Source organism: Spea bombifrons, chromosome 11 (genome assembly GCF_027358695.1).
Source record: "Spea bombifrons isolate aSpeBom1 chromosome 11, aSpeBom1.2.pri, whole genome shotgun sequence".
In the NCBI taxonomy this organism is placed as follows: domain Eukaryota; kingdom Metazoa; phylum Chordata; class Amphibia; order Anura; family Pelobatidae; genus Spea; species Spea bombifrons.
In genome coordinates this window covers 27901780-27919070 of record NC_071097.1, presented here as the reverse complement: position 1 = coordinate 27919070, position 17291 = coordinate 27901780, and the positions used below count along the sequence as shown (strand labels likewise).

Here is a 17291-nt window from a genome sequence, read left to right as displayed (position 1 = left end):
ATCAATCATAAGTTCCTGTTCTCATCATATGCATGATCACAACTCACCTTAAGTTATTGATCTACTATGTTTAATGTGCTCATTCATGTTAAATGGTTCAGGTAGTCTTGGTCACGGTAGGGTGGGGTGGGAGGATGCTTAAGGACAAGAAACTAATTAGATAGGCTAGTTTTGACATTGTTGGCCACAGACGTCAACTTGCTTGAAACAAAATAGTTTATTTTAGCCTAAATAATTAGAAATATGAAATGATTATCCTGAATGCAAATATGGAAATATTAATAAGGTTCATTAGTTATAACCTTAAAAAAATGCTCTAAGAATACAAGAAAATCTCACTTTACAAACCACTAGTACGGTACATATACAGTATTAGATATATTTGTTGACTACATTGTAACTAAGGGCACATCAAGTTAACAGGTGCTGCAGAAATATACTATTAAATTATTAAATATTACTATTTAAAAGAAAATTATGTTCCACTGGAAAGACGTTGATGAACCTGACATTTAAAATAAAGAAGGGAAAAGTACAAATGTATGCTAAATTAATTAACCTGGAAAATATTGGAAAAAGCCAGGACTTGGATCAAGCACTTTCACTGACATCTGGAAATCACGCAGTCTTTGAGTTCACATGTAACCAACACAATGTCTTGAGTATTGAGACATCAAGGCAGTATTTGCACCCTGATTGTATCCCGCCTGTGCTTTCTTGGCTAAATCTGTTTTTGTATGTTATATTATTGGGCGTGCTGGATGGACTTTCCCTAGCGCTCTCTGTCTAGGCATTTGCTTCTGGGTACTTAAAATGTAGGCGCTGGTTTGCTTTGGAAGGAACTAATAATTTTGTAATACTGTTTCAAATGTTTCCTTATGCGTATAGATTAGCCTGGTTGGTGCTAAGCACAACTAATTGACTAATTGACTAATTTAATTACATTTAATATACTTTGTTGTCAGGGAAATATATATATATATATATATATATATATATATATATATATATATATATATATATACATATATATATATATGATTTGGGAAGGTACTCCAGATAAGAGAAACTCATAACATGCTCTATCCTTGATGTATATTTCTTTCTGTTGCCATTCAGTTAAAGAGTCTGTCTGTATTTTTTTTTGTTAAGTCATAAAAATAATATTTGTCTATATAAAATATCTAAAGCTATGGGAATTATGAATAAAAAAGAATGAAAGATTTTGTTCATGTTGTTCAGCAACTCATATAATGCTCACATGTTGTGTCCTGCTGGCAGCTCTGGATTAAGTGATTCTTGGGCCTGGAGCTGAAACTTTGATGGCTTTCTAGAAGAAGCCTACCTACCCCCCCCCCCCCTCGATAGCACCGCTCCTGGGACTGACCTCAGTCAATGCTCTACAGCTTTGAAGTATGAAGCTAATATTTTATTTCATGAACAAAATAGGGTCGGTTGTTGTTCCAAGTGGCTTGTTAAAGACACAGGAGCCTGGGGGTTTTGGTTCCAGTCATCATGTTAGGGTGTCCCTGCTTACTGGTGGAGCACATCTTCCCAGAAATCTTCTCTGTTGACTCGGGACAAATTACAGCTCCATGTGATATGACATGTGCATCATAACATTACATGCATGTACTTTAGGCTAGGGCCTCTGCATATCTTTTTAGGGGTACCCAACAGCAAGCTGAAGCAGGACATATTCTCATTCCCAACGGTTGGAAAGCCCACTCCCTTGATATTTTGTCACTTCATAATTCTCCAACAGAACCAAAACACATACACATACATGCATGAGATGTTTGCATCACTTCCATCTGATTGAAATATTATTATACAAACCCCTGAAAGTTTGACTATAGATCACCAACAGTAACTGGAGCTCCCTTTTCGGTATGCAGGAATGCATCTACATGTTTAATGTGTCTCATAACATGACAGTGCCTCTTGTGATCCTCTTATCTGTCCGTGTATACACAAGGCAGAATGTGAAGACAGACAATTACATCTAAAAACACCCTGCTTCTAAGTATCCAATCATTATCACTCGCTGACATGTCCAGGCTGCCTTTACAGAGGTTTGTATGTGTCAGAACCTTTCCATTATACCACTTGTTACGCTCCAGACTATGTCATATAGTGATGTTTTGGATGTTTTTTCAGATACATCCACAAGCTGATAACTTTCTAGAATACAGCGCAGTATTTATAATCAGACATATTTTTATGACGAGTAACACAAATATTTTAATCAAAAAAATGACTTATAGGGAACATGGTTGAATCATTAGTGTTAAAAGAACAAATATTATTAGAAATTTTAATGTTAAATAAAGACCCCTTTGCTGACAGATTTATTCTCATCAGCAACCTATAAATCAGACATAAAAACATAATATTTAGAAAAGTTGGCTGGGTTTTGTTATGCTTGTCTGGTACACTATAATATTTAATGACATAATGAAAATGTAAACTTATTGTCAATGTTTCCAAACTGTCCCGCTACAGGATCAAAGTGTCATTAGCTAGCTTGAAAATATTTTGAGTCCTGGCAAAAAACGTAAAGTGTCCCCCCTTAAAAGAAAAACAGCTGGAACCCAACATTCGGACCTCCCCTGTAAACAACTGTAATAATAAGTAAAGAAGACATTCTGAAGCTTGTTATATCTCTTCTCCGCAACATTGGCCAAACATTTGAGCAAAGTTTACCCCACCTTTGAAGACGTTATTGCTACAGGCCACCACGTTACTGTGTAAAGAGAATGTATTTATGGAAACTACGGGTCTGCGGGCTTTCAAAGATGTAGACTATGATTTGTAGGCAGCCCTTAATTTAACAGGCAAAATGTTGGCGATTGAAAATGTCTGGAGGAATATGAAGACCTAAGAGCCTTTAGAAATTCAACACATTAAATCATGTTTTTTTTCCATTTCTAAATAAAATAATATTTTCTTAGATAGATAGATAGATAGATAGATAGATAGATGGATAGATAGATGGATAGATAGATATCATCTACAAAACTAGATAAAATGATAAAATATTTTTTGTATATCAAGCCAGCTTCCTCTGGATCCAAACATCCGCACTGTTGTAAATCTAAGGAGCCATGGCTATCTCTAGTAGACTGAACGGGGGTTTATTTGTTTATTAACCCAAAACCAGTGAAACTCCACAAGACATGGTCTTAATAGACTACATACTGATACAAATCCAAAATAAAACATGTCATTTTGCATTGTTTAATGTTCCAGAAGTAGAACTGATTATTATTAAAACAATTTATTTAATCAGAAATAAACAAATGTTGCGATAATTGTAGACATAAATATTTGAACTGACAGTAAAATTACAGGAGGAATGTAACTAATTTCAATAAAATGTAGAATTACTTGTATATAATAATGACATTAAATATAGTTATCTACACTTTGTATTTATTTTTAATTGCCTAGCAGGCATTCTAAAAAAAGGAATTTTAAATTGGTGAACTGAGTTCCATATTCTGAATGATTAATGACTTCTAGAATTTTTCTGTATAGATAAGACTAGTGTTTCTATCCCCCAATCTGGCCCAAGGATCGATCTAGAATCAAAATAGCCAAAAGGTAGCTGTCCAGCTATTTGTCTACAGGGGTGGCCCAATTCCTTCATGAGAATTAGGCCACCCCTGGCCAAACATTAATTTGTATTTTCAGTACAAACATGTGTCTTATAGAAACAATGGTGTTTTAGTTCATTATTGAACCTAACTTTACTAGCAAATTGACTTGGTTATTGTTCTAAATATGTGTGCTATAATTATGTCCACCTTTTAGACAAAGATATGAACATTTCTGCGCCTTGATGGATACCATTTTTGTTTGAGAATGTATGTGGCATATTAAATATTGAATCTAATTGTGAGCTCATTTAGAGATGATGTAAAAATGCATGCTCAGTGAAATAACAAAGTTTGATAAATACTATTGTAATAAAAGGTCATGAATGTATTAGCATTGGTGTATATAGGGTAAAAATGGAGCGTACTATTTTAAGTAATGTCACCTCTTGTAAAGTAATCACACAGACAAGCATGTGCATTTTAAGAGGGATAATCATTCATTCGAGTTCTTGAGACACATATTATGCTTTTCTCTCTCGCAGCCATTAGTTCCTAATATATGTTTCAGAAATGATCCACATCAGAGACATTTCACCCCATAACTGTACGTTCACCTGCTAATTCAAACAACACTATCGTGAACAGAGTGCAGCCCCGTCTGTCTGCCTTTACGCATCACTATATCCCGGGTTCATACAGAGTGCACGTGTAGGAAAAGAAAAACAAAGGAACGTCAAATCAAGAAATACCTCCAGATTCGTCTTAATAGACATTTTACAAGATGAGTAAAGGCATGAGGCAAAAAAGGTCTATTTATACTTTATATGATAGGACTATGGGAAAAATCAACACTATGTTACATAAAATATCAAATGTCATGTTTTATTATGAGATCACTGGATACTTCAGTTCATGTTCCAATAGCACAGATTAAAATGAGAAACAAATATGAGGTTAGAGGTGCAGTGTAGACAAAGGTTAGCCTGTCCACCTTAATGAGTGATTTTATCAGGAACTGTCTCATTGCAGATTGTGTTTGATGCTCATTATTAAACTAACATTATTAATAATAAAAAAAAATAATATATATAATATGAACTATGGTTTTCTTTCAAGCTGAATGACACATGTTGAAGTGGCATGGTCCCACTGACACAGGTAGCTGCCCCACTATCCTACTTTTGTGGGCAGTGGGAAGCATGGGCTGGTTGGGGCAAGGGTGGTGGAAGCAGCACAGACCACTATTCAAGCTTCCACTTTGTCTCCAATGTGGCTATTCTGTAAGCAGGGCAGGTAGCCCCATCTGCCCCCCTGCTAACTAGTCATGCCCACTTCTGTGGTTGGTCCACACACCATGACACATGTCCTGATTTGAAGACCTGAAATGTTGGGCAGATATCTGTGCATATGTCAGTTACAGGGGGGTAGGGTCAAGTAGAGCCAAGTGGCCCCTAAGCAGAAGGTGCCAGCCTTCTCCTGATAGGAGACGGGGACAATTTTCATAAAATACATTAGCTACAGTATGTTTTTTGTTGTAGGCATGATATTACAGCTTTAAGGTATTTCAAAAATTGTCCTTGTTACAGAAATAAAGTCAATAGGGGCAATGAGGTGACGCTATAGTACAATCAAGTGTCCATTCATTGATCCCTCAACGCGTTCATCTAAAACATTACTTAAAGTAATGTTTTTTTAGTAAAAATGTTCTATTATACCTATGAATCACATGTCTATATAAATAGACATCCTAGGCGACTCACTTCTTATGATGCTCAACCGGCCAATTAATAATATAACAACTACCGGAGAGACACTGGTTATTTCCAGATGCTGTATGTAAATCGAAGTCATTTGATCCCTGATACCTAATGATGCTGTCATAGTTTAAATTTTCCCTTCAGCTAGACATAACATTTGCTGCATGATCCTGATGTATGTCAAATTCAACTCATTTGGAGAGGAGTTTTGGAAGTGGATTTTTTGTGTTATTTTAAAATATTTTACATATTTCAATGGCACGTGTTGAGCTCCATTTCTGCGCCAGATGGTGACCATTGAAACAAATATTTATTGTATGATCCAAAGCATGGTCCTCAGGACCAAAAGGCAATTTGGGCTCTAGATAGCTGACATAACAAGTGGCTCTAATAATGCCTCATTTTAAAACCAAGAGCTTTAGTGTACATGTTGTGAGAGTGTTATCCCTGTATTGTTATATAATTCTGGGCATTAAAAATATCTTTCTAGTTGAGGATAGATAGATAGATAGATAGATAGATAGATAGATAGATAGATAGATAGATAGATAGATAGATAGACCTGCCACAACCAGCTCAACCACCTCTACTAAATGTTCAGCATGTCTCACATGACATTGAGTCTTTACCTGTTAATGTCAGGTTGCTATAGGTGTTGGAGAACTGTTCTTTCAGTAAAACCAGGTGCATCTGAGCAGCCTTCTCTCTTTGTAGTTCCAACATGGTATCGGGGTGTTGGGCTATATTGCATCCTTTCTGTTTGTCAAGAGAAATGTCACTACGAACAATATCTGTACAAAGACACAAAGAAGAAATGGCAAACAAGTGTTAGTCTGCAGGCTTTTGAACATTTTAAATGTCTACCTTTTAGTTTCACAGATTTATACCAACCTTAGGGTCTAAGGTAGATGAGCAGGCGCTCAGGGTCTCACAGTCTCAACATGACTCCTTATACTCTACTCATCTAATGAGATGGTTATAAATAAAGGTAAAATCCTTTCTTGAATAAAGGTAAATTAATTCTAAATATTGTTTCTTCCTGGCAAGTAGTAGTAAGAGCAGTTATTAGAATTACTTTGTTGCCATCATCACTCCAATACATCCCCTGTGATAGACTATTAAAGGTTTAATATTAGCTCTACATAAAACCATTTGTACTATTCCTCACTCCCCTGATTAAAGCGCATCACTTGGAAAATGCTTCTGACATCTACAAGGATCATTAAACTTCGTGTGCCTGGACTACAAGTGGGTTTCAGGTCAAATAATTGGGATGCTGGCAGAATAGCGACCCGTATTCCCCTGCCTAGGCCCAGTGCCCAGACTTGTTTGATGATCTCTACCCAACCCCCGCTTATGGTTTGTTGAGGCCAAGTAAGAAGGGGACTGGGTAGTTGTTGATCATCAGAGTGGTTTGAGGCTATTTGTGAAGGCCTCGGGACTGGCGACTTACAGGAAATGCAAACTGCAGGACTGTGTTAAGCTCATAGCTGCACCGCAGGTTGCATTTTTATAAGCATTCCTAGTTAATGGGGGAGGTTTGGTCATGAATTAGACCACTGCTTCACTCTTTTAAAACATAAAGGCACAATGGGGATGCTATATAATGGCATCGCAATCCCACACTTTTGTCACATTTCTTACACTAAAATCCAACAGAATTAATGACAGGTGCGCCAACCTACTACACCTGGCAGATTATTGTATTGGTAACTGCAGTGCCACTTATTATAAATAATATTATAAATAATAAATTAGAAATATTATTGGAATGTCAGAAAAATGGCATTCTATTGGGCTCAAAAACACCAAGTCTTGCTTTGCATTGCAACTGAAAATGGCACGTCTGTTCCTATAGTGATAACACCACTTTTCAAACTTTGCTTTTTATACATAACCCACAATATATCGTATGCATCTGTGTGATGTGGTGCGTCTATCAGAATTTTTTGGGGGGACTGACTGACGTTGTTGACCTGTGCCCACCCCACAATGGTGTCTTTGAATTCAGTAGCATGATTTCTAGTGCTAAAGTACTGTGTATGGTTACTCTGTGTAGAGATCGTGGAAAGGTCTGTAGCTGGCTAGCTGCAATAATGTGATGACTCTTTAAATAAGGGTTTTTAAATCAAGAATAATTACTGGGTTTAGTGGCTAGGGATTTTTTCTTTTTAATATAGATACAATAAAAGGTGTTCGTAGTGTCATAATAATGGATCTTTTTATTTTTTAACAAAACCATTTTCTACATAATATCTCAAAGTGGGATCCACTTGTATATCTATTCATATTCATTCAATTTTATTTCATTATTCATTTTTGCAGCACCTTTAATACAGTTATTAACAATATTGACACATTGAGCGTAATTCCCGGTAAAAATATTTTTTTCTCCTCTAATTTCCTCTTGTTAATAGATATTGTGAGATGACTGGGGGTAAAAAAAAAAGAGAGATAGCAATGAGAAAATAACTTGAAATGTTAAAATACACCATTAAATGCTGTGTTTTATTAATTTATTTCTTTTTCTCCATCTAGAAGAAAACAAAGTATGCATGGAAGGTTGAACTTGACGGACTTACATATTGATTTTAACTTCAGTTACAATGTAATAAAAAAAACAACACATTACAGATGGTTACAATGTATCTGATCTAACTTTTGCATTTACAGGATCTGACACTTTATATAAAACATATTTCCATTTTCATTTGAGTAGCAGCTAAAGCTGATTTTTGCCCTGATATTTCAGGATGTAATTGGGCCTGAGGCTCTGGAATTAGAAAATCTCCTGATAATATGCTCAGGCCACTTTTAAGCAAAAACTCTGTATTCCATGAAAAATTCCGAATAATGAATAGTAAATGACGAGAGATCTTCTAAACCAGATCTCTGCTTCAACACTCGGGGTGTACATTCCCAGGGCTTTCCCTAGGTTCAGGATTGAGCCCAGGAGTGCCCGTCCTGCCATCAGCGTGTCTGGACATTAAACAGGCTGGGGTGCCAGAGACATTAAAGAGTGATACTTAGAAGTTCTGCAATGTTTTTCCTATAACAAAGAGTGGCTTTTTAAAAAAAAAAAATCAAATAAAATATTTTTAGATAACATTTTCACATGAATATTCCATTAATCAGGAGGAGTTACTTTCTGGTTATCTCCCAATGTCTGGGAATGACATCCAAAAAAAAAAAAATAAATAAAAAAAAGAAAATGAAGGTCTTGGCAAGCAGAGTAACAATAATATAAGAGTAAAAACTGAAAAAAAGTAATGTTCACAGCAGTTACAATGGTATTTATACCTCTACAATATGCTTAATTGAGTTAAAATGAGTGCCATCTAGAATATTTTTGAATTTTGCCTTTGAATAAAATTGCTTTTGAGATCTTCAAATTAATAAAATTCATATAGAAGCTACCATACTAATTTAAACGTATTAAACTGTGCAAACTCATTTCATTCCAACACACAATCCTGGGGTGCATGAATTAGTATCCAGTGCCAACAATTTATAAAATGTATTATTAGGACCCACAAGCCTAGGTTTTAGTATTGATATATTTTTTTGGGGTGGTGTGATGTTCTTGACAACAAAAACATGGAGAGAGACATCAAAGGGACAGTCTCCCAAAAGAAGAAAATTAAAATACTGCGCTCTAATGCAAGGAATGTTGAGATGTGGGCATTTTAATTAACCTTGCCTTTGCTCCAGGGCCTTACTAAATTGCAGGCCCCTGTAGTGCCGAATGGAGTTGATAAATTCTGCCAGGAGATGTATCTGATATTATGTACTATGCTTGAACATTGACTTGTTTGAGTAAACCACTTGTGTAAGAGATATTACATGTGATGTATATATATGGGATCTTACGCAATAATTGTGTTAAGGGTTTAATAACCAGCATCAAAAAGTGAACCACAGACCCTCATTTTCCAGAATGTCTGAACTCGCATAGAATATCCTCCCGGCGTGTCTAGTTTTAAGTTACAAAATTGAGAAAATATGTGGGAAAATCTAAGTAAATGGTGCTCTATTTACATGCAGAATGACTTGCTGTGTAACAGAGATACAAAACGAGTTTATGTTGTAAACAATTTAGAAATAGGAGTTCTAAATGAATTTCAAACAGCTTTTTAAAAAAAATAAAAAAAGAGTTAATTTTTAATAAAGAAAGCAAAATTTAAAATTAAAGTAAATGTAAATAATTATTTTTAATGTTTTTATCAGTTTTAAACATCATGTTATAGAACCCTCATGGCAGAAGTATTTACATATGGACAGCTTTAGGATATCTGTCCCTTGAATGTAGCAGAGTGAGCAGGAGATATGTGCATCTCTAGCACAGATGTTATCCCTTGTTGCTCATCAGTCACACCATAGTGGCACAGAGAATGACACATATCCTGGTGCCTTCACTCACCGAGTGTTTGGAACCCATGAGTGAAAGGAGATCAGTGCATGCAGGCTCGAACTCCTCATTAGGCAACATGACTCAAACACTGGAAAAGTTCAGTGAAATGATGCTTTAACAGCCAAGTGAGTTTATGCATGGGGCTCCACTCCACTTCTACTGAGTTTGCTGACATGTAATATCTGATGGACACCCAACTATAGAAAAAACAGGCATTGATAAGTGAGGTTCCATGTCCATGTAGCTTCTCCTCCAATGCAGACTACAGACATTTACCCCTAAATATATGTGATCTTGCTCAAGAGTTATGGAGGTTATGTATAAAAAGGTTTAAAAAGAGTTTAAAAAGAGGACATGTCAACATAGCAACCAAACATTAGAATGGCCACCAGAATCCCTTTTTGTACCTTTTTGTACCCCCACTGTTTGAGAAATTGTAGCAATTACTGCGCATCTATTCTACGTGACCTTCGTATTAAAGCCACGTGACCTTCATATTAAAATATTTCATGTTTTAGAAAAGTCTATATGTGTAGTGTGTATATATGTAAAGCTAAAATGAAGCAAAATAGAAGAAGCGAGCAATCTGCAATGGGAACTGCCACTCACATACATGAATTAGGACAATGCTAAGTTTATTCTAGCAAGTTGAGATTCCTGTTGACGTGTCAGAATGTAGATACTACACATTCTAGGTTGTGTATGTGTGTGCACGTACCACTCCCTGTAAAAATGTTCATTCTATCTGTTATACAGGGGATCCCAACTCGTTTCTCAAAGTGCACGGGAGCAGTCAAGGTTTTATAGAACCCCATCAATGTGCCCTGAAGAATTGGGTTCCAACTATACATCAAGACATCAGAAGCCCTAGCAACCAGCACATGTTATTTAACTGGTACGACATAAAACTTAACAGAGAAAAATATAAAGTTTTATACTGACACTAGCATGTTCCATAAAGAAAGTATTTTAATAAGAGTTTTGTGTTCCATAAATCTAATAAACTTTACAAGTGAAGTACAACCCTAGAAGTTTGTATGCGAACAGAATTCCAAAGGGATCTCTTTTATTTATAATAGCTTTTAATTAAAAAGTGTACAGTTGATCAGGGAGGTCGTTGTATTTCCACATTCAGACTCGCTGTCCTTTATGAATGATTAGAGGTGAGCTAAACAAGCTCAGAGGCTAACCCACACTTACAACACCAGATCTCTTCTGATTTATCTGCTAAAAGTGAACGCATGGGCCCTCAACAGTTTGAATGAAAAGATTAATTTCAGTAAGGCCCCTCAGAAAAGAATGGAAGCGTGGACATATAATTTGTGGTTGGAATTATACCTTGAGGACACCTGCAATAAATTTAAGGGGATTTTTGTAGTAAACAATAATTCCATAGTTGTGGAGCAGGAAATAGCCCGTACCACACCTTTTTTGATTTATACAGATTCCTAAATACACACCACATGTGCCCTCCCCTTGCTCTCCCACAGGCAGTGGCAGAAGCTCTGTTCCACATTTAGGTGATGAAAACTTCAGAGCCTTGCTAACAAGGTCTGTGGAGAGCTGCATAGCCAGGGGCTGCAATGCAGAGATAATACATCTCATACAAAGATCTGGACTCATCTCAACTCAACGCAGACTTCTAGAACATAAAGGGCTATGTCCTATTAGCTGAGATAAATTAGATCATTGTTTCATATGAAACATCTCCACTGCCTATACACTTATCTCAATACCAACATCAAAAATTATAATTAAATCAATGAGAAAAAAATCCCATTGTGCATCTGTCATTATTTTCCACGAAAAAAGTATGATTTTATTAAAATGTTCTTACATAAGCTACAATAACTATATAATAGGTAACATAAAAGGCTATGTCCTTTTAGCAGGGATAAATTAGATCATCGTTTCATCTGAAATATCTACACTCAATACCTACATTAGAAAAACAAACTATTAAATCAATGAAAAAAAATCCAATTGTGCATCTCATTATTTTTCTTGGAAATAAATGTGATTTTGGTGAAAAGGCTGGGCCATATTAGCTGACACATTTAAGACATATCTAGCAACTCCACTACATGTATATCAATGCCAACATTAAAAAAAAAAAAAATAAATGGAAAAAGAACCCTATTGTGCCATTACAAGTTACAACATAATTATTTGTAAATATTTCTACACAAATGTCAATGCTTTAATATAATTGCAACAGACATATAGAAACTTCTTAAAATGAAACAAACACTATTTGAGAAAAAAACATTGTAATATAATACAATAAATCTTTAAATAGTCTTTAAAGGTGCAATTTGTGAACCTTGATTAACTACCATAAATATTTTTTTTATCAAGATTCTACATAGCAGTTAGTACAGATGTGTCAGGACTATAAATTACCAATAATTTCCCCAGGAAAAAAATAAATAAATAAAAAAAAAAATATATATATATATATATATATATATATGGGAATAAATGTTGGGAAAGACATTGTAACTACGTGCTGAAGGGGTTAATATGTAGGGTGATAAAGCAGGGAAAGGGGTGTATAGGGAAAAGTGGCTGTTTTATGTAAGGTGGAGTGTCTGTCTAGAAGGTATGGCAAGGTATGGCTTAACAGTGATGTAAAGTAAATTAATAAATCTTTATATTCTACATATATTGCAAAGTGATTTTGGGTTTATTGTGTGATTTTTAAGGTTTGTAAGGAATGTAGTTGTAGTTATATATGAACCAGAGCCTGCCCACTAGTAACACAGACTGGAATGTGTGCAGACTGTATTTAAAGCAATTACATAAAATGGTTGGGGGTCTGTTTGTCTGTTTTGTTTGATGAAATATTTGAGATATTTTGGATATTTGCAGCTTTTTGCAACATTTTTTTTCAGTGCCATAAACATTTGGGTAACTTCTTTCTGGGCACTTTCAGCTTTGTAATGTGCCAGTGGAGGTGTCTGAGTATGTTGGTGCATATTAACCTGTTTATTGCCAGGGAAGAATTCAACACATGGTAAATCTACTGAGCAGAAAGTGCAAGTGATTTACAGCTTGTCTCTGATGCTTTGGTTAATAAAGTGTTAAGTCTCTAGATGCAATAATGTGAATCGTTTTAATGCATTTATGTAGATAAGCAGGATACATTACATTGTAGTTCTACAAAATCTTTCATTAAGACAACAAACCATACGGGAGTTTCCTGGGCGTGATGGGGATGGGAGTTGCAAGGTCACATGCCAGTAAATACATGGATAGGCTACCACAACTCTCATCATGCTCTGCTGGCCACTGCCCAAACACTGTGGCATCTAGAATTGGCAGGGCTATGAGACTGTTACTAGTGCAGGAGTAAAGTCCTTACCGTCTTCATAATTCTTTAAGTAGTAGTCTGGCCCGGGTCCACCTCTGCTCTTTGCAGGGTTCTTGAGGTTCTGGAATTGTAAGAAATCTGTCCTTTTCCCCCCAAATCTCAGGAAAGCAGGGGACAGCCCACGGGCCAAAGTTATCAGCCTTTTGGAACTGGAAAGACACAAATGAACAATCTTTTCTATGATCCGGAATACATTTATAACACAGCACATATAGATGCAGATCCAAAACATGCAATATACCTGTACTTACCATCGCCAGGGCATGATGCCATACTTGGCAACCAGAACTCAAATCAAGGCAATATCAACATCATAACAAGGCTGCCTGAGATTTATGTGAATTGCAGTCCCGAGCAGCTGAATTTACTGCTACATGACTATGGACAGGCGCTTAGTCTTGTGGACTGCGACTCCTATTACCCTTCACTTCTTATACTTTCATGGGCCTTTCAGATAGCCTGATAAGCCTGTTTATTTAAACGTAATGATTTCTATCTGGGCTTAGGTGGTACACCTTTCAGGTTAGACGGTTTAGGTGTATATATATATATATATATATATATATATATATATATATATATATTCACATCACATCAGTCATGGAACAAATACAACTGCACCAGGTATAAAAAAGATACATATATGTAAGGGCAACAGCCCAGAAAGAGTTCGGTGTGCTCTTGAATGACTATATAGAATAATTTGCGTGAATACTCTCTATAGAATGTATGCAGGTTGCTTATGTACACTGGAAACACAATGTTCTTTGGGCTCCTAAGCAAAACAAATGTGAAGCCCATATTTAGCTCATGGGGCTGAGAAATGATCCATACACTAAATAATACAATATTTATAATGATCAATATGTTTAAAGAGAACTACATCACAGCCAGATAACTCTATCAGCAATCTGAGTAAACTCATGTTGACTGTTTGGGTATCCCTTTTTATCCTGGATCCCCTTAGACCAAATGGGGGCTATAGGCAGCTTCTTAATCGTCTTATATGAGAGTGCCACCCCACATTGGAGAGAGGAAATGCTTGATGGAGTGAACTGCTAATGTAGGATGTGTCTTTCCATAGATTAAATCGTATGGGTATTTTAACTTCAGGTGAGGTATGGGGAAGAGATTCCCTGTTTTCAAAATGTTAAAGTTAAAAAAAGTCTTCTCCAGTCGGGAGAGACTAGTAGGGAGATAATTTATCATACCAGATCAGTTAAATGCTATCTGATGTGTATTTAATCTGGTTGCTATTTTATGCCTGGCATGCTAAATCCCTGCCTCATCAAGACCCAGCATCCATATGTATACCTAAATACAAGGGATCATTGCAGTGGGTATTGACCCAGATGTCAGCAAACGTTGACAAATAATACATTTTAAGTATATTTTAATGTGCTTAGTTTTTGAGACTAATGGGCCAATAATAAAATTTACTGATGAAGTTTGGAATTCTGGAGAAAAGTCAGAAGCAAAAATATCCCTGATCTCTGTTCTTCTACCCAGTATCTCATCTATTCCTAAAAGTATTTTTTCTGAAATGCCACAATTGATGCAGTAGCATATTCCCTAGTTAAACAGCTGGTCTAATATTTTTTAAACATAAGCAATTAGAAGAAAATATTTTATAGTTTGTTTAAAGTAGGTTGAATCTTGAAATGGAGACAATGGAGATTATTTAGATGTAATGTAAGGAAGTGTTACTTTACAGATAGAGTGGTACAGAAATGAAACAGCCTCCCATCAGAAGTGGTAGATGTTAATACAGTGAGGGAAAGCTATCCTGAATCTAAGAAAACAGCAAGGAGTCTTTACATCAGGAAAATGGGCAGAATATATGGACCAAAATGGTTCTTATATGACCCCAAATTCAATGATTCTTTGTTTCTATTACATTATCCAATTTTATGAAAAGTAATATATTTACAAAAAAGACAAATGATATTTAAATCACCACAAAGGAAGGAGAGCACATCTAGAAACTAGAAACCTTTGGATCACCTTTCTGTCAATTAAAAAACTCACCTTGCTATAGTTAGTAGAATTATGAAATCTGACACAAAGAAATCTACCTGCTACCCTACTTGATTAGTCAGTAAAATCCTAAATGTACTTAAAAGTGTTTTAAACGTACATTTTTTTTTCATTATAATTAATTTGTTTGAACATCTATACCTAGTAGGATTATTCAGTCAAATCTAGATGTGTTATAGATTATATGGTGAATAAGATTTTTGTTAAAATTGCATGCTATTTATGGAAAAATCTTATACTTGTTTGGTACCTTTGATTTTCAATTGGTAAGTAACTTGAACACATAACTGGATATCTTTATATAATTACCACTATAATCATCCTAGGTCAATCAGGGAGATCTAAGGCCACACATTGTTGACCCTTTCAGTGTAAGGGACATATGAAACACATTGAAAACAGCCACTGACAGTGCTCTTTATTGGTAATGAACTATAATAATAATTACATGCTGGATTCATCTGACATCATGAGTCAAATGGAGGGATCACTCACATATTTGGTGACTTAGCCTACAACAATAATAATAATCATTATTATTATCATTAGATCATTATCTTATTAGAGGACATTCTTTTAATAGCAAAGCAGCATTTCTATTTAAGGAAGAAAAATTATTGCTTGTTTTATTTTGCATTTTATTTTTTCCGCTAGGGTTTTAATAAGCTTTTTAATAATATAACAAAAATACACTTTTAATAAATAATCCAAAATAATGTATTCAATAAAATAATTAATGACAAAATCGCACTAAATTATAATAAATTCACTTATTTAGGGTGATTATTTTTAACAAAATCTCCAATGCCGAATGATTCCTCTTTTGAGGGGGGGGGGGGTTATTTGCAAAGTATTTACCCGGCCCTTTGGCTGTTAAGAGGTTAAAATGAGTATGGTATGTTATGGAGCTAGCTCTGATTAGAGGCTTGCATGTTTTCTTCCTTCAATCACATCTTTGAGTTGCATTATTCTATCTAGCAGTTCAAGTCTTAAGATCAAAGAGGTTTAGGATTGTTTTACAGATCACATATTTTCTGCATTGGGGAAGATTTTTGGCTTGTAATATTTATTTGTAGATCTAGGAAGTAGTCTGTATTTGGAATTGCAAGAGTCTGTGGAGAAGAAATATATTTTTTTAAAAGAATATATGAGTTTCCTTATCAAGTGCACTGTAAACATTTAAACAGTGCACATAAGCTTCAAATAATTATGCAGTCAAGAGGCTAAGGAAAATAATTTTAAAAGGGGCTTCTAATTGTTGGTTATGTGTAAGCACTATGTTTTTTAAGTCATAACTGATAAATTTCTGAAATGCTTTTTACATTGCAAACATGTGCATCTTAATGCAAACCAGTTCTCTGCTCCATTAGAACATGGTTTATAAACCTTGAGAAATTGTTTCAAAAGCAGTATACATTTCACTTTAAATCATTAGATGATCTCTCCACTATAATATTGTGTGGTCTTACCTTAAAAAGTCCAGCCAGCCATCATGGATGATAGAGGGGTCCAACTGAACAGAGAGGAAGTTTTCACTTACAGTCCTTATTGGGGTCTTGGTGTTCACATCAAGCAGAACCAATGTTCTTCCCTTCATGCTTGAGGTCCTGGGTACTGGAAACACTTTCCCCTGGGCAGGTTGGTAGGAACATGTGGAGCTGGACACTAATATCAGGAAGAATGTGACCAGTAGAAGAACACGTTGGGGGGTGAGGCAGGACGGTGATGGGGACATTCTACAGAGTCAGAGGGGCTTTGATCACAGCTACCTTCTTCAGACCAGGAGTGGAGGCACTCTGCTTTAACTAATTGTCCTTATCTCAAGTGCTTGTCAGAGAGACCCCTTTTTGCTATGTTTTGGTGCTGCTGGAGGGGAAACCCACGCCCCTGACCAGCCTTTAAGCAGCTTCAGCCAAAAGTCCCAGCAACCAGCGCCGCCCATTTAAGAGATTCCTGCTGCAGACACATGGACTTCCACAGCTGAAAGGTAAGGTGGATCTTTAACCCCTTTCATGCATACATTACATCAGATTTGCAGACTGTTGGGGGTCAGCTGAGCCTGTTCTGGATCTATGTGTGCTAGTGCAGCACACTGTGAATACACTCCATGC

At 35.8% G+C, this 17291-nt stretch overlaps 1 protein-coding gene across 1 annotated transcript in view; it reads right to left on the bottom strand.

The window, feature by feature from the left end:
• The window catches only part of HPSE2 (heparanase 2 (inactive)), an 85078-nt gene extending 68043 nt beyond the window's left edge, over nt 1-17035 (bottom strand). Inside the window, exons 1-3 of the mRNA XM_053451205.1 lie at nt 16650-17035; nt 13135-13292; nt 5989-6150 (exon numbers count right to left, since the gene is read on the bottom strand). Of these exons, the coding sequence (XP_053307180.1) occupies nt 5989-6150; nt 13135-13292; nt 16650-16915 (586 nt within the window). The 5' untranslated portion in view covers nt 16916-17035. The remainder of the gene's footprint in view (nt 1-5988; nt 6151-13134; nt 13293-16649) is intronic.
• Between the last annotated feature and the right edge of the window lie 256 nt (nt 17036-17291).